Source organism: Puma concolor, chromosome E4 (genome assembly GCF_028749965.1).
Source record: "Puma concolor isolate L17-30 chromosome E4, mPumCon1.1.hap2, whole genome shotgun sequence".
Lineage (NCBI taxonomy): Eukaryota > Metazoa > Chordata > Mammalia > Carnivora > Felidae > Puma > Puma concolor.
In genome coordinates this window covers 33726117-33742178 of record NC_141683.1, presented here as the reverse complement: position 1 = coordinate 33742178, position 16062 = coordinate 33726117, and the positions used below count along the sequence as shown (strand labels likewise).

At 34.6% G+C, this 16062-nt stretch overlaps 1 protein-coding gene across 3 annotated transcripts in view; it reads right to left on the bottom strand.

Moving 5' to 3' along the window:
* The window catches only part of F13B (coagulation factor XIII B chain), a 38821-nt gene extending 26849 nt beyond the window's left edge, over nt 1-11972 (bottom strand). Inside the window, exons 1-7 of one of the 3 annotated variants that reach the window (XM_025921160.2) lie at nt 11686-11972; nt 8197-8397; nt 6702-6887; nt 4409-4585; nt 3754-3930; nt 1017-1196; nt 743-928 (exon numbers count right to left, since the gene is read on the bottom strand). In XM_025921160.2, coding sequence (XP_025776945.1) covers nt 743-928; nt 1017-1196; nt 3754-3930; nt 4409-4585; nt 6702-6887; nt 8197-8397; nt 11686-11749 — 1171 coding nt within the window. In that variant the 5' untranslated portion in view covers nt 11750-11972. The remainder of the gene's footprint in view (nt 1-742; nt 929-1016; nt 1197-3753; nt 3931-4408; nt 4586-6701; nt 6888-8196; nt 8398-11685) is intronic. The other 2 variants (XM_086694839.1, XM_086694840.1) reach the window with 2 other exon arrangements.
* Between the last annotated feature and the right edge of the window lie 4090 nt (nt 11973-16062).

Sequence of the window (16062 nt, the reverse complement as noted above, 5' to 3'; positions counted from 1 at the left end):
GTTTATTTTTTTTATTCTCATTCCCTTCATCTCAGATCTCAGTCAATCCGTGGATGAGATTTTCTACTTTTTCTCTCCCTTTAGTTTTTTTCTTATCTGCTGATTTCTTTAGCATGTTTCATAGCTTTTCTCTTATGCAATAAATATCTTAAATAAACATGTTTGTGGAGATCTTTCTAGGAGAGCTCGAGAAATGAAAAGGATGACAGGAAGGATAGCACCTAGGAGTGGCACTATAGCCTGCTTGTGCATATCAGCAAAACAAAAGACCAGAGACATATCTCAGAAGGATGTAGGGCTCAGACTGGCCAGATGCATAAGTAATATCAGAAGGACTGACTCAAAGTCAGTAACAGAGTGCTCTAATATAACTTTGCAGGACATAAAGGGAGAGGAAGTAGATCATGATCATGGCCAGTCACCCAATCCAACATGCCCTTATTTACTTCTCTAATGAAGCACACTGTCACTTATGTAATTTCATATAAAGCTCAGAAATCGTGGTATAAAATAGGTCAGATAACAGTGCTTAGCACTAATGGACATTCAAAAATCTTTTTTAGTTTCCCAATTCTTTATACTGGGTCAAATTCTATGGATGGCTGCACACACACGAAAACGGTAGTAGAGTAGGTGCAGTAGTAGGCAGTAGTGTCTTGCTATAAGTGTGTGGATTAAATAAGGAGAGTGAAAAATTGTACGGAATTGGCTTAGCTGTTGATGGTAAATATAGCATACATACCAACACACTCAGGAGGACGTGTCCAGTTTCCACGTTTACAAGTTATTTCTTTTGATCCACGGAGATGATACCCGCTTTTACATTCATATGCCACTCTATCCCCATTGTAGTAAATCGTAGAGTGTGGGTTTGCTGTGCCATTCTCAATGAAAGGTGGGTCCTCACAGGCTATCTTCTCCTTTTGTTCTGCAAAGAAACAAATGAGAGGAAAGAGACCGTTTAGCTACACATGCAAACCTCATTTTAGGGAAAGCTTATTCAAGGTGTTGCTAACCAATGCATTTTGGAGGTTCTGTCCATTTTCCATTTTCACAACGTATTTCTTCTGATCCCTGTATCTCAAAATTAATTTCACATTCTACATGAACTACTTCTCCATGACGATAAGTTGTTGAATGTGTTTGGATTTTGGAGTTTAGTGGCAGAGGTGGTGGAGGACATCGGTTTCTTCTTCCTTATAAAAAAAAATCACCATATTTAGTCATATAGTTACGAAACTAATAGGTAGATTTAATAAACACATTCATTGAGCCAAGTACCATAGGAAGTATTGAAGACAGACCCTAGGTCACCCCCTTGATCTCCACTTTTGATGTGTTTGTTGTTCACTTCCTTGTGTGATACCTCTCCCCACTGAGCAGGAACTGTGACTTCCTTCTGACCAATAGAACGTGGCAAAGACGAGGGGATGTATGTGATTATGTATGTATAATATGCAACATAATACTGTAAGGCCATTCTTGTTGAGAGATTCTCTCCCTGCTGATTTTGATAAAAAGCACACTCCCACATTGTGAGCTTCCAAATGGGGAGACAACAAGGCCAGGAGCAGAAGGCTGACTCCAGCAGGCAGCTGGGAAGAAATTGAGGCTCCCAGCTCAGCAATATGCAAAGCACTCAATGCTGTCAACAACCACAATGAGTTTGAAAGCAGATTCTTCCCCAGTCAAGCCTCAGATGAGACCGAAGCCCCAGCTGACACTTTAATAGCAGTTTTGTTAGACAAAGATGCAGAGGATCCAGATAAGCTATTCCCAGACTCCCAACCTACAGAAATTATGAAATAATACAAATGTGTTGTTTTAAGCTGCTAAATTTGTAATAGTGGTGTTATACATCAATAGAAAACTATAAAAGCAAGTAAATTAAAACAGCATTCATTATCTCCTTTATTCCTAAAGTAACTTTATTAAGCAGGGACAATTATTTCTCTCATATAGATAAACTAAAGCTTCTGAAGTAAGTATATTAACTATTAACTGGTGGATCTGTTCTTGTACCATGTCTATATGAATTAAATAAAATCTTCTTAACTATTCTAAAATGCAGACTGTATTAATTTCCTATTGCTGTTGGGACAAATTATCACACTTAAGTGGCTTAAAATAGCACAAGTTTATTCTTTACAGTTTTGGAAGGCAAAGCCCAGAACCAGTTTCACTGGTCTAAAATCAAAACATCAGGAAAGCTTCATTCCTTCTAGAAACTTTAGGAGAGAATCAGCTTCTTTGCCTTTTTAAACTTTTGTAGGCTGAACACATTCCTAGGCACACGACCTTTCCTCCTATTACTCCAACTTCTTGCTTCCACTGTCACATCTCTATTCCTCTTCTGTAGTCAAATTTCCCTCTGCCTCCCTCTTGGGATTACATTTAGGGCCCACATGGATAATCCCAGAAATTATTCCTACCTCAAGATCCTTAATTTTATCACATGTGCAAAGTCCCTTTTTATAAATGAGGTAACATTCACTGGCTCCAGAGATTAGGATATAATTTATTATTATTCAGCCAACTGCACTGCCTACCTAACATCTAATGACTATTTACCAGAGAAAATAACATGGCATACTGGCAAGCTGACTAATTTGGATGGGGGGAGGGGGGTAGGCATAATGTAGGTTTGCCATTTATTTCTCAAATAACATGCGGCAGGTAATTTGCTAACAATCTTCCTCTCTACTGTTAGACCAAGGCTCTTGAGCAGGACTGGAAAATTAAAAACAAAAACATTGAAATTATCATTTGGTGCATTTAAAGAATTAGGATCCTTCTGGGCAGTCCCATCTCATACCTCTGGTCATCTCCCCCTTTCACTCTTTCTAGCTTCACCCCCTCTTCCAAGTTCCACTTTCCTGTCTTCCTCCTGCCTGTCAATAATGGCATTATCTTCTATATTACAGAGAAAATAGAGGCTATCAAGACCTTTACTTCTCCCCATCTCTCCCAATCCTGAAACTCCTACTTACATTTCAGTTCCAATACTATCCAACACCTCCAAAAAATGCTATCGCACCCCATACCTCAAAATCTTCAATGTTTGTTCAAATACTTTATACCTGACTTTATTATATTTGTCACATTGCATCAATGTGTTCATTTTCAAATGAACAATTTTCAAATCTGTTCCCTCTGCTAGGCTAGGATCTCTTTCATATCTCATTGTAGGTACATTTAAATGACTATTGAATTGTTGCCTTCCAACAGGTGATCATACTATCTTCTTGGACATGTCCAGTGATAGAAATTTACCCCATGGATTACATTTTACAATAGCTCTTACTAGAGGATCATATTTTTCATTTTTACTCTGGTTAATATTCTGTTGATTTTTCTATTCTTTACCCCCAGTGTTCTGAAGACTGTATTTTCATATCAGGAAATATATAGCCAGATAAGAAAGAAACCCTCACAAAGCTGCCAGCTTGGAATAATTGAATCTAGTAATTCTCAAAAAGAAAATTTATTCATTGTTATAAGAGATTTAAATTTATAGTAAGAGAGTTTAAAAGTTATAACCACTCTACAAACTAATGCAAAATTTAAGATTTCTTCAAATTTAAATGTATTAAATATTGGTGAAAATAGCGCTGATTTAAAAGACCATATTTATCTTAAAAGATAGCACTCAGGACAAGGATTAGATATCATCAGAAACATTTTTTTCATAAAAATTAAAGCTGATTAAGACATGATATTTTATTTGTATGAGTGTGAAATTTTTAAAATTACCTTCACATACAGGAGATTCTGGATACCAACCAAAGTTATAGCACTGAATTAAATCAGATCCACTTAGATAATAATTTTCATGACAGAAAAACTGAACTACATCTCCTTCTTCATAAGTTTGCTTTATAGGATGAAAATAACCATTTTCTATTAATCTTAAAGAAGAGCACTTTAATTCTAAAAATGAAAGAACGACATAAAATACAAAAGAAAGTGTCATTTTTTCTGTTGAACAAAATTCATCTATTTATATATCATATCTGGAATAGAAATTAGTAAATTTGCCATATTTTGAAATACATATAAAAGCTTGTCAATTCCTATATTTATGAAATATCATTAGGCTTATGTTAATTTAATTATCTGAGCTAAAAGAAATTCTGCTATTTGAGAGCTTTATATTTATTTTTAAATTTTTTTTTAATTATTTTTTTTTCCTGTGTGGAGGCTTGACTTTCAACAGACCTCAGCGAGGGAGCTACGTATGAAACCCCTGAGAGCTTTAACTGATCAAAGCCTATGATCGACATAATTAAAACCATAAGCAAAAACAAGTATGAAAAATGAAACATAATTAGGGTGACAATTTATATACATTTCCACATAAGAGAAAGTTTTTAAATGAGACCAGATCATCTTTAAAATGAGAACGTACTCATACATCTTGGTGTGAGAGACCATCCATATGTGCGACATTCTACCTCCTCTGCCTTCCTTCCTCCAGCTGTATAGTAGCCCGCAGTACATTCGTATTGTACTCTGTCCTTCACCTGGAATGTTTTCTGCGTTGTGGAATAATTTCCATGATGTAATTCAGGGACCAAACATGTTTCTAAAAAAAAAAAAAAAATCAACATTATTTATTTTATGAATTTTATCATTAAAACAATAATATTAAAAAGAAATCTCAAAATGTATTTTCACAAAATCTTGAGCATATTTGGTGGAATCATCTTTGGCAAAATTGAAAAACAGCCAGTTTGCCTTTGTCTCTCTATTCCCCCTTTTTTTTTTTTAATACACCTTGTGTGTTATTGCACCAGTCTTATACTCTTTTTTTCTAAAAAAAAAAAAAAAAATTATTTTGAGAGAGAGAGACAGATCTGCACAAGCACAGAAGGGGCAGAGAGACAGAGACAGAGAGAGAGACACAGAGAGAATCCTAAGCACATTTTGTGCCATCAGCACAGAGCCTGATGCAGGGCTCAATCTCACCAACCATGAGATCATGACCTGAGCCAAAACCAAGAGCTGGTTGCTTAACCAACTGAGCCACCCAGGCACCCCCTCTATTCTTAAAATTCTACTCTAGTGTAGTTGAAAAAAGGCCACAATTCAACTAAAGGCTTGTTCAGTAACAATTTGTTGATTATGTGCCGTCTGAGGATTTGTACAGTTTAAGCAACTAACAACACGTTAACAAAGTATGTCTATTCAAGTTACTGGATTATTTTAAGTGTATCCAATTTGGGTCTGCCAATAAAAATCATGGGCATTATCCTGAATTCTTCTTTAATAAAGGAAATAGTAATTTACATATGTTGCAAGGAACAGGTTTAAGGTTTTTTTATTTTATTCCATTTCATTCTTTTCTTTATTAGTATAAAGTAGGAACTGCTTCCACCTTTTGGCTGTTGTGAAAAACTGCTGCTGGGAACGAACATTGGTGTAGACTTCTGAGTTCCTGCTTTCAATTCCTTTGGGTATATACCTAGAAGTGGAATTACTGGATCATATGATAATTCTATGTTTAACTTTTAGAGGAATTGTCACCAATCCATGTGTCCATCAGTGGATAAATGGACAAACAAAATGCTATATATATATATATATATATATATATATATATATATATGTATATATATAATATTAGAATGTTATATATATATGTATATATGTATATATATAACATTAGAATGTTATATATATGTATATATATAATATTAGAATGTTATATATATATATACATATATACATATATATATAACAGAATATTATTCCATCGTAAAAAGAAATGAACTCTGATACATGCTAAAACATAAATGAACCTTGAATACATTGTGCTAAGTGAAATAAGCCAGACACAAAAGAACAGTATTGCATGGCTCCTCTTATACAAAGTTTCTAAAATAAGGAAATAGAGACAGAAAATAGAAGTTACCAGGTACTGGGGTATGGTGGGGGGTGTAGGGGATTATTAAAGGTAGAGAGTTTCTCTTCGGCTTGGTGAAAAAGTTTTGGAAACGGCGGTGATGGTGATGACAACATTGTGAATGTACGTAATGCTACTGAATTGTACACTTAAAAACAGTTGAAATTGTAAAGTTCATGTGATGCGTATTTTGCCACAACTAAAAAACAAGATGAGGACTGCCAAAGGTTTGAGGGAAGAAAAAATGGATGAATAGGTGGAAAACAGGGGGCTCTTAGGCACTGAAACTATTCTTCATGACACCTTACTGGTGGATACGTATCCTTAGACACTGGACAAAACCCATAGCATGTGTAACACGAAGAATGAACCCTAATGTAAAGTATGAATTTGGTTATACATTGGCTCATTGATTGCAACAGATACGCCTCACTCAATGCAAGATGTTAATAATAGGGGAAACTGTATGTGGCCAAGGGCAGGAAGGGGTATATGGGAACTCTCTGTACTAGCTGATCAATATTTCTGCAAATCTAAAACTGCTCTAAAAATAAAAGTCTATTAATATCAAAACAAATAAGTAGGAGCTACTGGAGTAGGTGTGTTTTAGGAGTTGAGAACCCCTGGGTTAGGGAAACACTTAGCACTTAAGAAAAACAATATAATACCAACTTCTTGCATTTGCAGACATGATGAAAAATAAATTCTATTAAATAAAAATGCCTATCAATATAAGAAAGTACTAGCCTCACTGTCCCTTTTCTTCGGTTTTAGGAAATGGTTCTTAAACACATACCATGTTCCTTCCTGCAGGTAGGTTGAGAAGACCATCCATCAGCAAGACATTGAACCACTTCTTCATCCTTCCCTCCAGTAGTTTTATATCCTGAATTACAACTATAACGCATGTTCTCTTGAATTTTGTACCATAATTTTACATCAGAGATGTAACCATTTGTCAGCTCGGGCTTAGTGCATTTTTCTATGGGAAAAAAAATTCTTTGTTTAACTTGGTGAACTTAAGTTTGTCTTTTACTTAGTTGTAAAAATAAGGCAAAAGTTTAATATTATTCTTGGAATTTATTTATTTATTATTATTATTATTTTAATGTTTATGTATTTTTTTAGAGGGAGACAGAAAGAGTGTGAGCAGGGGAGGGGCAGAGAGAGAGGGAGACACAGAATCCAAAGCAGGCTCCAGGCTCTGAGCTGTCAGCACAGAGCCCGACACAAGGCTCAAACTCATGAAGAGTGAGATCATGACCTCAGCTGAAGTCAGATGCTTAACCAACTGAGCCACTCAGTTGCCCCTCAGGTGCCCCTATTATTCTTGGAATTTAAAGAATGAAGAACAAATTTCACTCCCAAATCCCTTAATTTTGGAAATAGCCTGCATGTTCTGTAACAAACTTCAAAAATCGATTCAACTTCATACTGACATTCTTTGTATTTATTAACTTCAGTTTTTATAGTGACACCTACACCTATCACATCTACTTTTAAAAAATTTAACAGTGCTCTTCCACTAATTAATTGTCATTAATGGCAAGTAGAAGCAATTTCATTTGAATTTACTTCCTAATATTTTTAAGTCCACTGTGTTTGACAATTTTTAACACTGTGTAACAAAAGCACATACCAACTTTCTAAATAAAAGAGATTCATCTAAAACCTCTAATCTGCAAAACAGAGCTTAGAGAATTCTTTGTTTGAGAGAGGTCACCTGTTCTGATGGAAGCTAATTAATAGTTTGACTATAGGGTAGCCTGGCATTAAATAATGAGACAGACCCATCAGATTTATTTTTCCTAAATTTGAACTCAAAATTCAGAAATTTTTTAATGGATATTATGGGAGAAGAAGTTGGTGCACAAAGGAGAGATGAGTCTTTCAAAGGATAAAACACTACAGTAACAATCTTACTCTTCTTCCTATGGCCAGTGACAAGCATTTTTTTCTGGCTTCCTATGCACATTATCTGTATAAGTTCCTCACTCCTTAAAGTAACTTATTTGTATCTCTGTTTCTGGCAGTATGATAACACCAATTTCAATAAATGTTTTTATTCTCTTCACAGGGTATTACTGAAAATAAAGACAATAGCATTTTAATAAGAAACATTATTTATAGAATTTCAGAATATGCCTTCATTTTGTAACAGAGACCCTGGACCAGTAATTTTGTTCTTAATCTACCAAAACTTTTCACCACCAGCCAGGTTTTATTGGACACTTACAGACTACTCTCTTTGCATATTATACGTATTTTGTGGACACAGGCCACCAACTCACTGAAGCATCGTGGTTCTGGAGACCAGCCCTCTTGGGTGCATGTGATTCGCTCCTCTTGTTTTCCAGTTGCCGTTGAATAACCAGCCAAGCAGGAAAATGACAATTTTTCATTTATTCTCATTGGAAAGTAATAGCTTTTAAAAGGATAGTAATATTGGGCAATCCTTCCATTTTCCACACTAGGAAAGCCACAGGGTTTCTCTGAAATGAGTAAATATCAAGATGAAAACTGAAAAACATACCTAAAACCATGAAATGTGTGACCAAATGGCAATACTTTTTTTTTTTTTTTTTTTTCTGAGGAGGAGGGGAGGGACAGAGGGAGAGAATCCTAAGCAGGCTCCACGTTCAGGTGCGGGGCTCCATCCCACAACCATGAGATCATGACCTGAGCCGAAATCAAGCGTCAGACGCTTGACTGACGGAGCCACCCAGGCACCCCAACATTTCTAAATCCGAAATGTTTGCAGCCACTTTAACTAGTACTTCTTTTTATTAACTAAAATTTTAAGGTACTTCTGTGACAATTTTTTCAATCAGAATTAATCTGCTTGTAATCCCAATACCCAACAGTAAGAAGAAAATTGGTCAGGCCACTTCCTCAGGGAAGCTTTCCCTAACTTTGTAAAACAACACTCACTAACAGAAATATAACGCAAGTCACATATGTAATTTCAAAATCTCTAGTAGTCACATAATAAATGGAACAATTGAAGTTAATTTTAATAATAGGTATTATTTGACTCCTTCAAATATTAAAATTATTTTTCATTATTTTTTTCTTACTAAGTCTGAACTCCAGTGCATATTTACACTTACAGCACATCCCAGTGTGGACTCACCACATTTCAATAGCTGTATGTGGCTAGTAGTCACTATACTGGACAGCAGAGTTCTAGAATAGGTGAAGTTCTGCTTAGGATTTGCAAACATACAGAATTTTTAAATGAATGGCTTTTTTTTTGTTTAGAAAGAAAAAGACAACCCATTAAAAATAAATAAAAGACTTGAGCAAGAGATTTACAAAACAGGATATGTAAATGGTCACAGACCTAGTAAAAAGTACTCAACTATCTTTGGCGATATTAAAGCAAAATATGCACATACCATATTTAAAAAGCATTCATCCCTTATGAACATTGATGCAAACATTCTCAACAAAATAGCAGCAAAGAGAATTCAGCAGCGTATTAAAAGGACCAATGAGCATGTGGCTTTATTCCTGGAATGCAAGGATCGTTCAACATACAAAAATCCATCAATGTAATACACCACATCAACAACATGAAAGAAGAAAGAAAAAAAGTATCTGTGCACCCAAAGACATTTTAGAGAATGTTCATAGCAGCATTATTGGTGTAGTCCCAAACTGGAAACAATCCAAATGCCCATTCATGGTGGAAAAGTTAAACGTATTTTAGACTATGCATTCAATGAAATGGTATATAGCAATACAAGTGGTGAATTCTGAATGGTGACTCTCACAAACATATTATTGAATGACAGATGCCTGTCACACATAAGTAAATATTATAGGTACTTACATAATATTTTTATCGAGGTATAATTGATATACAACATATTAGTTTTTGGCATACAGTATAATGAGTACACATATATATTTGTATATATTGCAAAATGATCTCACAATAAATATAGTTAACATCCATCACCACACAGGTACAAATTCTTTCCCTTGTGATGAGCACTTTTAAGATCTACTCTCTTAGCAACTTTAAAATATACAATATAATATTATTAACACACATGTGAATATATATATGCCAGAGAAATTATAACAAAGAAATAGGGTGATTATATGGACAGCATTCATTTCAGAGTTATTTGTGGTTAGAAGCAAATTAGAGGTAACTATGTGTCCATCACTAGGGAGATGGATAAGTAAAATTTATGAAACACTATGTAGCAGTAGCAACAAAATAGATTGAGCAACATGGAAATATGTTTAAATGATAGCAAGTAAAACAAACCAGTAAGGAGAGAAAATCTATGGCAAGCTTTTATGTGAATGTCAAGCACATACACAAAAGCAGACATAGTTCAGAAAGATGGTTACGTATTTAAGAATATATCAAACACATTATAGTGGCTCAGTTTGATGCTAGGGGAAATGGAGTTTGGGATCAGGGATAAAGGGAAGAAATATATAAATAGAGCAAAAGTGGCACCTTTCATAGGCCAATGATGATTGCATGCTATGAAATCAGTTATTGCCTGTTAGGTTTCCAGTGGGGGTGACCATGAGACTGTGGTCCCTGTCCTCAGGCAGGTTATTTTTCTGTTTGCTTGGGAGAAAGAAGATTATGACCATGTAAAAATTAGGAAATTATCTAGAAAATGCAATGCCTTCATGATAGAGATAATAGAGAACTGTATCAGCTGGTTTTTCTCTATTTAGACAGAAAAATGAAACCAAAGGAAACTATTCCTAAAAAATAATTTTATTGTAGAATTAAATGTATCGAATAAGATGAATTCTATTTATTTCACTTTTACTGTTTTAATAGCAGACTTTTTTGGGGTACAAAATTTGTAGTAAACTCTTCACCTAAAAGGCAATTATAATCTGTAAGATATTTTATTTCAACAAATTCCCTAAGGTGTTTATTTTAGAAAAGCCTTATTGCTGTGGTTTCCCATTTCGTATATTCACTCTGCTGACACCTAATGACCTGTCTGGTTTCTTATCCCTACAGCTTAATTATTTCTAAATAATCCACACTTGTACACTGCCTGCCTCACATTCGCTAATTCACACACTGGGAAGTCTGGCGATGAAGATTTCTGAGTCAGGGAGTCAACAGATATTGGCTTGTCTGGACACTCTTGGTTTGCAACGGTTGTCCCACATAATTATTAATAGAGTTCCCTCTTGCTCTCAAAAGTATCCTTGTCTGTGTAATCAATTACATGGTCCTCCTGATCACAACTTAAAGATTGAAGCCAATAAATAAATTAGGGTAAAAATCAAAGGGTGAAGGGTCAAAAATTTTGATGATTTATGGCTATTTTTTCTTTTCAAATTTCCCACACTAACATCTCACTTTATGAACAGAGAATTAAATTTGTACAAGCTTTGCAGTGTTATGAATCAATTCCATTATGAAGTTAGAATTAAGATTAACAAAGACTTCTAAATGGCAGTACTGTTAGCCTGAAAACCCTTTGAGGTATTTAGATCCTAATCTCCTATGCCCTAAAACCTAGAGATACAAAGCAGGATTTTGTTTTGTCTTGTTTTGTTTTTCTAAATACTACAAAATACTAAATACTACAAAAATACTTACTAGTTGTGCCCAAAGGAAAAATAAATCTGCCTAACTATAACAAATTCTATTTATAATAACTGTGCTTTTATCAAGTTGATACACAAAAATGAAAGACTATATTAAAAATTCAAGTTAAATGGATGTTAGAATTTCCCTTTATGATTTTTAGGGAATAAAGAATATTAAAAATTCAATTTACCTTCTGCATAGAGTTCTCCTGAGATGATTAATACGATGATAAAAGCCAAGTCTTTCGACCTCATCTTCAGCAGTGTGCCCCAGAAAGATTGTAACAATTGTAAAGCACTAGGGACTCCTCATTAAGTACACAATACTTTGCCGGAAGAAAAGTTAATTATTTACAACATCTGTCTAAGTCTCTTTGTAACAAGACATATCTTTCATTTAAACCATTTTTGGAATAATGTTAAGATAACACAACTATGTTAATTGACAGAATTTTGGGTGCCAGAGTCCAATAAGGGCATGATCACCTCTGAGGGCAACAAGAGCAGCAGCATAAATAATTAACTCAGACTGCATAAAAAAACAGGGTAAATTTTCAACTTCAATTCCCTATTGTAAGTCCATGGACTAAAGTTCACCTGTGGCCATTGATTTCTCTACCACCATTGATCAAAAGGAGAGATGAACTTAGAAACATGAGATAATGGATACCTGATGTAAAAATACAGTGCTGTCTACGTTGCACTGCTGGAAGAGAAAAATGACCTTAATTGTCTCAAGCAATGATATAATATTATAGTAAGATCTAATGTTTAGAGTGTTTGTATTCTGTGGCAGGTGATGGAATAAGCACTGTGCGATATTATCATTCATTGATGAAAAATGTTTGGTGTGACCACTATGTGCAGGTCATGTTCTAATCTTGGGTATACAGCAGTGAAAAAAAAAAGATCAAAATTATAGTCTTCATGGAGTTTACATTTTAATGGGTTTTAATCTAAATAAGAAAGTAAGATGGGGAGATAAGAGCTGTTATTATTTTAATTTATGTAACTTTTTATTAAAATATATTAAGGGAAAAGGCACACAAATCATCAGAGCACAGAACATGAATTCTCACCAACTGAACCCATTTCAAAATAAGAAATAGAATATACCAGCACCTCAGAAGTCACTAAATATGCCCACCCTGATGTGAAACACTACTTTTTTTAAAGAAATCACATTGTTTGTTTGTTTATTTATTTAATATAATTTATTGTCAAATTGGCTAACATACAGTGCGTAAAGCGTGCTCTTGGTTTTGGGGGTAGATACCCGTGGTTCTTCGCTTATATACAACACCCAGTGCTCCCAACAAGTGCCCTCCTCAATGCCCATCACCCATTTTCCCCTCTCCGCCACCCCCCTATCAACCCTCAGATTGTTCTCTGTACTTAACAGTCTCTTATGGTTTGCCTCCCTCCCTCTCTTTTTTGTAACTATTTGAAACACTATTTTGACTTTTACCAGTGTAGATCAGTTTTGCCTGGTTTTACACTACATAAATGGAATCATGGAGTGTTTTTTTTTTTTTTTAATGTCTAGCTTCTTTTGTTTAATATTTTGCTTATGAGATTCATCTTGTGCTGTAGATAGTTCCTTCTCTGTATAGTATTCCATTCTGTTAATATGCCACAAATTATCCATTCTACCATTCATGGGCATTTTGAGTAACTTTTAGTTTAGGGATATACTTCTGCTTATTTTCAAAGTTTTTTCTTTTTTTTAATTTGAAAATTTTCAAACATTCTCACCTGGATCTACCATTAACATTGTATTACACTTCCAAAATCACATATTTATTCACCTATTCATCCATTTTTTAATTCATTTCAAAGCAAATTGCAGATATCTGTGCATGCCCCTCTACTTAAGCAAATATATCATTAACTCAAGCTCAGTATTTTTTACAGATTATTCTTTTCATATGAAATTTATAAAGAAATGTGCAACTGTTAAAAGTAACCTCTGTGGGTCTTGAACAGTGCATTCACCTGTATACCTCAGACCACTGTCAATCACCATCACCCAGAAAATTCCCTCAGACTCCTTTCCAGGTAGTCCTCACCTCCACTCCTGTTATAGGTAACCACTGTTCTGATCTTTCCACCAATCGTATTACTTGTCTGTTCTAGAACCTCATATCCGTGGAAAACACAAGGACTCTTTTTCCGTAAGGCTTCTTTCATTCAGCATAATGTTTGGCATTTATCCGTGTGGTTGCGGGTACCAGCATTTCATCCTTTTTTATGGCTCAATTTCATAAAAAAATACTTTCATAGAAAGTATTGAAGTTGGTTTGTCAAAGACCACAAAGCTAGTGATAGATCCAGGCTTCGAAGTTCTTTTTAAAAAAGTAAAATATATGTTATCGAAATTAAGTATCTAAATTTCTAATCAATTAAAAGTTGCCAGCATCTACTAATTTCAGTAAATGTAGTAAGTGTATTACATCTAAAAATTAAACTAAATGAGGGAGTATATTTAGTGTGTCAAAAATTAAAAGTCTGGAAGAATCTCTTTCATCCCAAGTAAGAACAAAGCTAAACAACATAATTTTAAAGCTCTTATGTTCTGAAATAATATATTTACATGGTGCTAACTTCAAAGGGTACAAAGTGAAAACTCTCCATCCCACACTTGTTCCTCAGTCACCCACTTCTCCTCTGTAGAAGGTAAATAATGCCCTCAATACCTTTTGCATTTTTCTGGAGTTATCTTCGGTGTAAACAAGCAAATATATACCTTCTAGCTCATTACTTTTCACTTAGTATATATTGGAGATCACTCCATAGCAATGCCCAAGTGACTTCCTTATTTGTTTTTAGATCAGTTTTCTAGTATATGGATGTATAAATTAAATTATTATTGGATAATGAAGTTGTCTACCATGTTTCATCATTGCTAGAGTTTCTGCAATGTTTAGTACTACACGTGTCACATGTCCCCAGCTTGGCTCATTTTTCTATTGAAGTGTTGGTCTTTTTGCTGTGGACTTGTATGCACTTTTTATATATTTGAAAAAATGGATTTAGTCTGTGATTTTGAGTTATACACTTTTCTCCTTGATGTACTATTTATCTTTTAAATTGTTACAGTGGATTTTGCAAATTAATCTTTTCCTCAAAGATTACAGGATTTGTGTTATTGTTAGAATTACTACAACTTTTTTTTTATTATTGCTATAGTATCTTACAATACTCCTTTGGCTAACTTTTTTTTTAATGTTTATGTATTCATTTCGAGAGTGAGAGAGAGAGAATGGGGGAGGGGTAGAGAGAGAGAGAGGGAGAGAGAGAATCCCAAGCAGGCTCTGTGCTTTTTCAGAACAGAGCCTGATGCGAGGCTTGATCTCATGAACTGTGAGAACATGACCTGAGCCAAAATCAAGAATCAGAAGCTTAACCTACTCAGCCACCCAGGTGCCCTCCCTTGTTTAATTTTTAATCAATGAATATAAAATAAATCTTCATGAATATGTCAACCTTATTTTTTCCCAGATAGCTGCCATGATATCCAATTATTTATCAAATAATTCATGTATTTTGCTTCTGATCTGCATTTCCACCTTTCTCATACGCTAAATAATCTTATATGTTTCGGCATTTAAACTAGCCATGTTTTTTAGTCCTATCCCATTAGCTACCCTAGCTATAAAATATATGTGAACGTTTAATAATTAATGTAGGCCTCACACTTAAGTTTCCCTTTTCAGAAATTTCCTGTCTAGTTTTGCTTGCTTATTTACTGTTGATGTACTACAGGTTTGGAGCGAAGACTTCGGAGTCACTCAGCTCTGATTTATAGTCTCAATATCCAGACTGTGGCTTTGGAAAATGAGAACTCATTCACCCCTACATTTCTACATTTCTAAAATAATGGTAAAAATAGTAGCTATCCCAAGCATGTTGTGGAAATTCTGCTGAGAATAATTTAGTACTCCACAGTTTGCTGATCCTAAAAAAGTTGCATTAAACATTGTCTTAGAAACAAAATCTTGGGATGCCTGGGTGGCTCAGTCAGTTAAGCGACCAACTTTGGCTCAGGTCATGATCTCAAGGTCTGTGGATTCGAGCCCCACATCAGGCTCTGGGCTGACAGCTTCGAGCCTGGAGCTTGCGTTGGATTCTCTGTCTCCCTCTCTCCCTGTCCCTCACACTCTGTCGCTCTCTTTCTCAAAAATAAACATTAAAAAAAATTAAAAAGAAAAAAAACAGAATCCTAAGTCAAATTTCATAAATACAGTCCAATGAAGTATATCCCAATTCTGGGGGAGAAAAAAGGGTAATAATGCCTTTAGTGGAAATATCAAAAGATAATAAAAGATGAAATTATAAATATGTCATTCTAATTCTCTTTCCTTCTTTCTTCCTTCATTATCTCTAAACCTTATCTGTCAATAATAAAAATCTAAAATCTACTTCCTATAGGTTTTGAATATAACAACAGTTCCTTTTTAATTATATAGCGGAGTATATTCTATGGGCTATCTACTTGCTTGACAAAATATCATTTCCACTCAACATTTTTTCAAAGTTGGCACTTTAGGGATAAACAATGAAAAGTT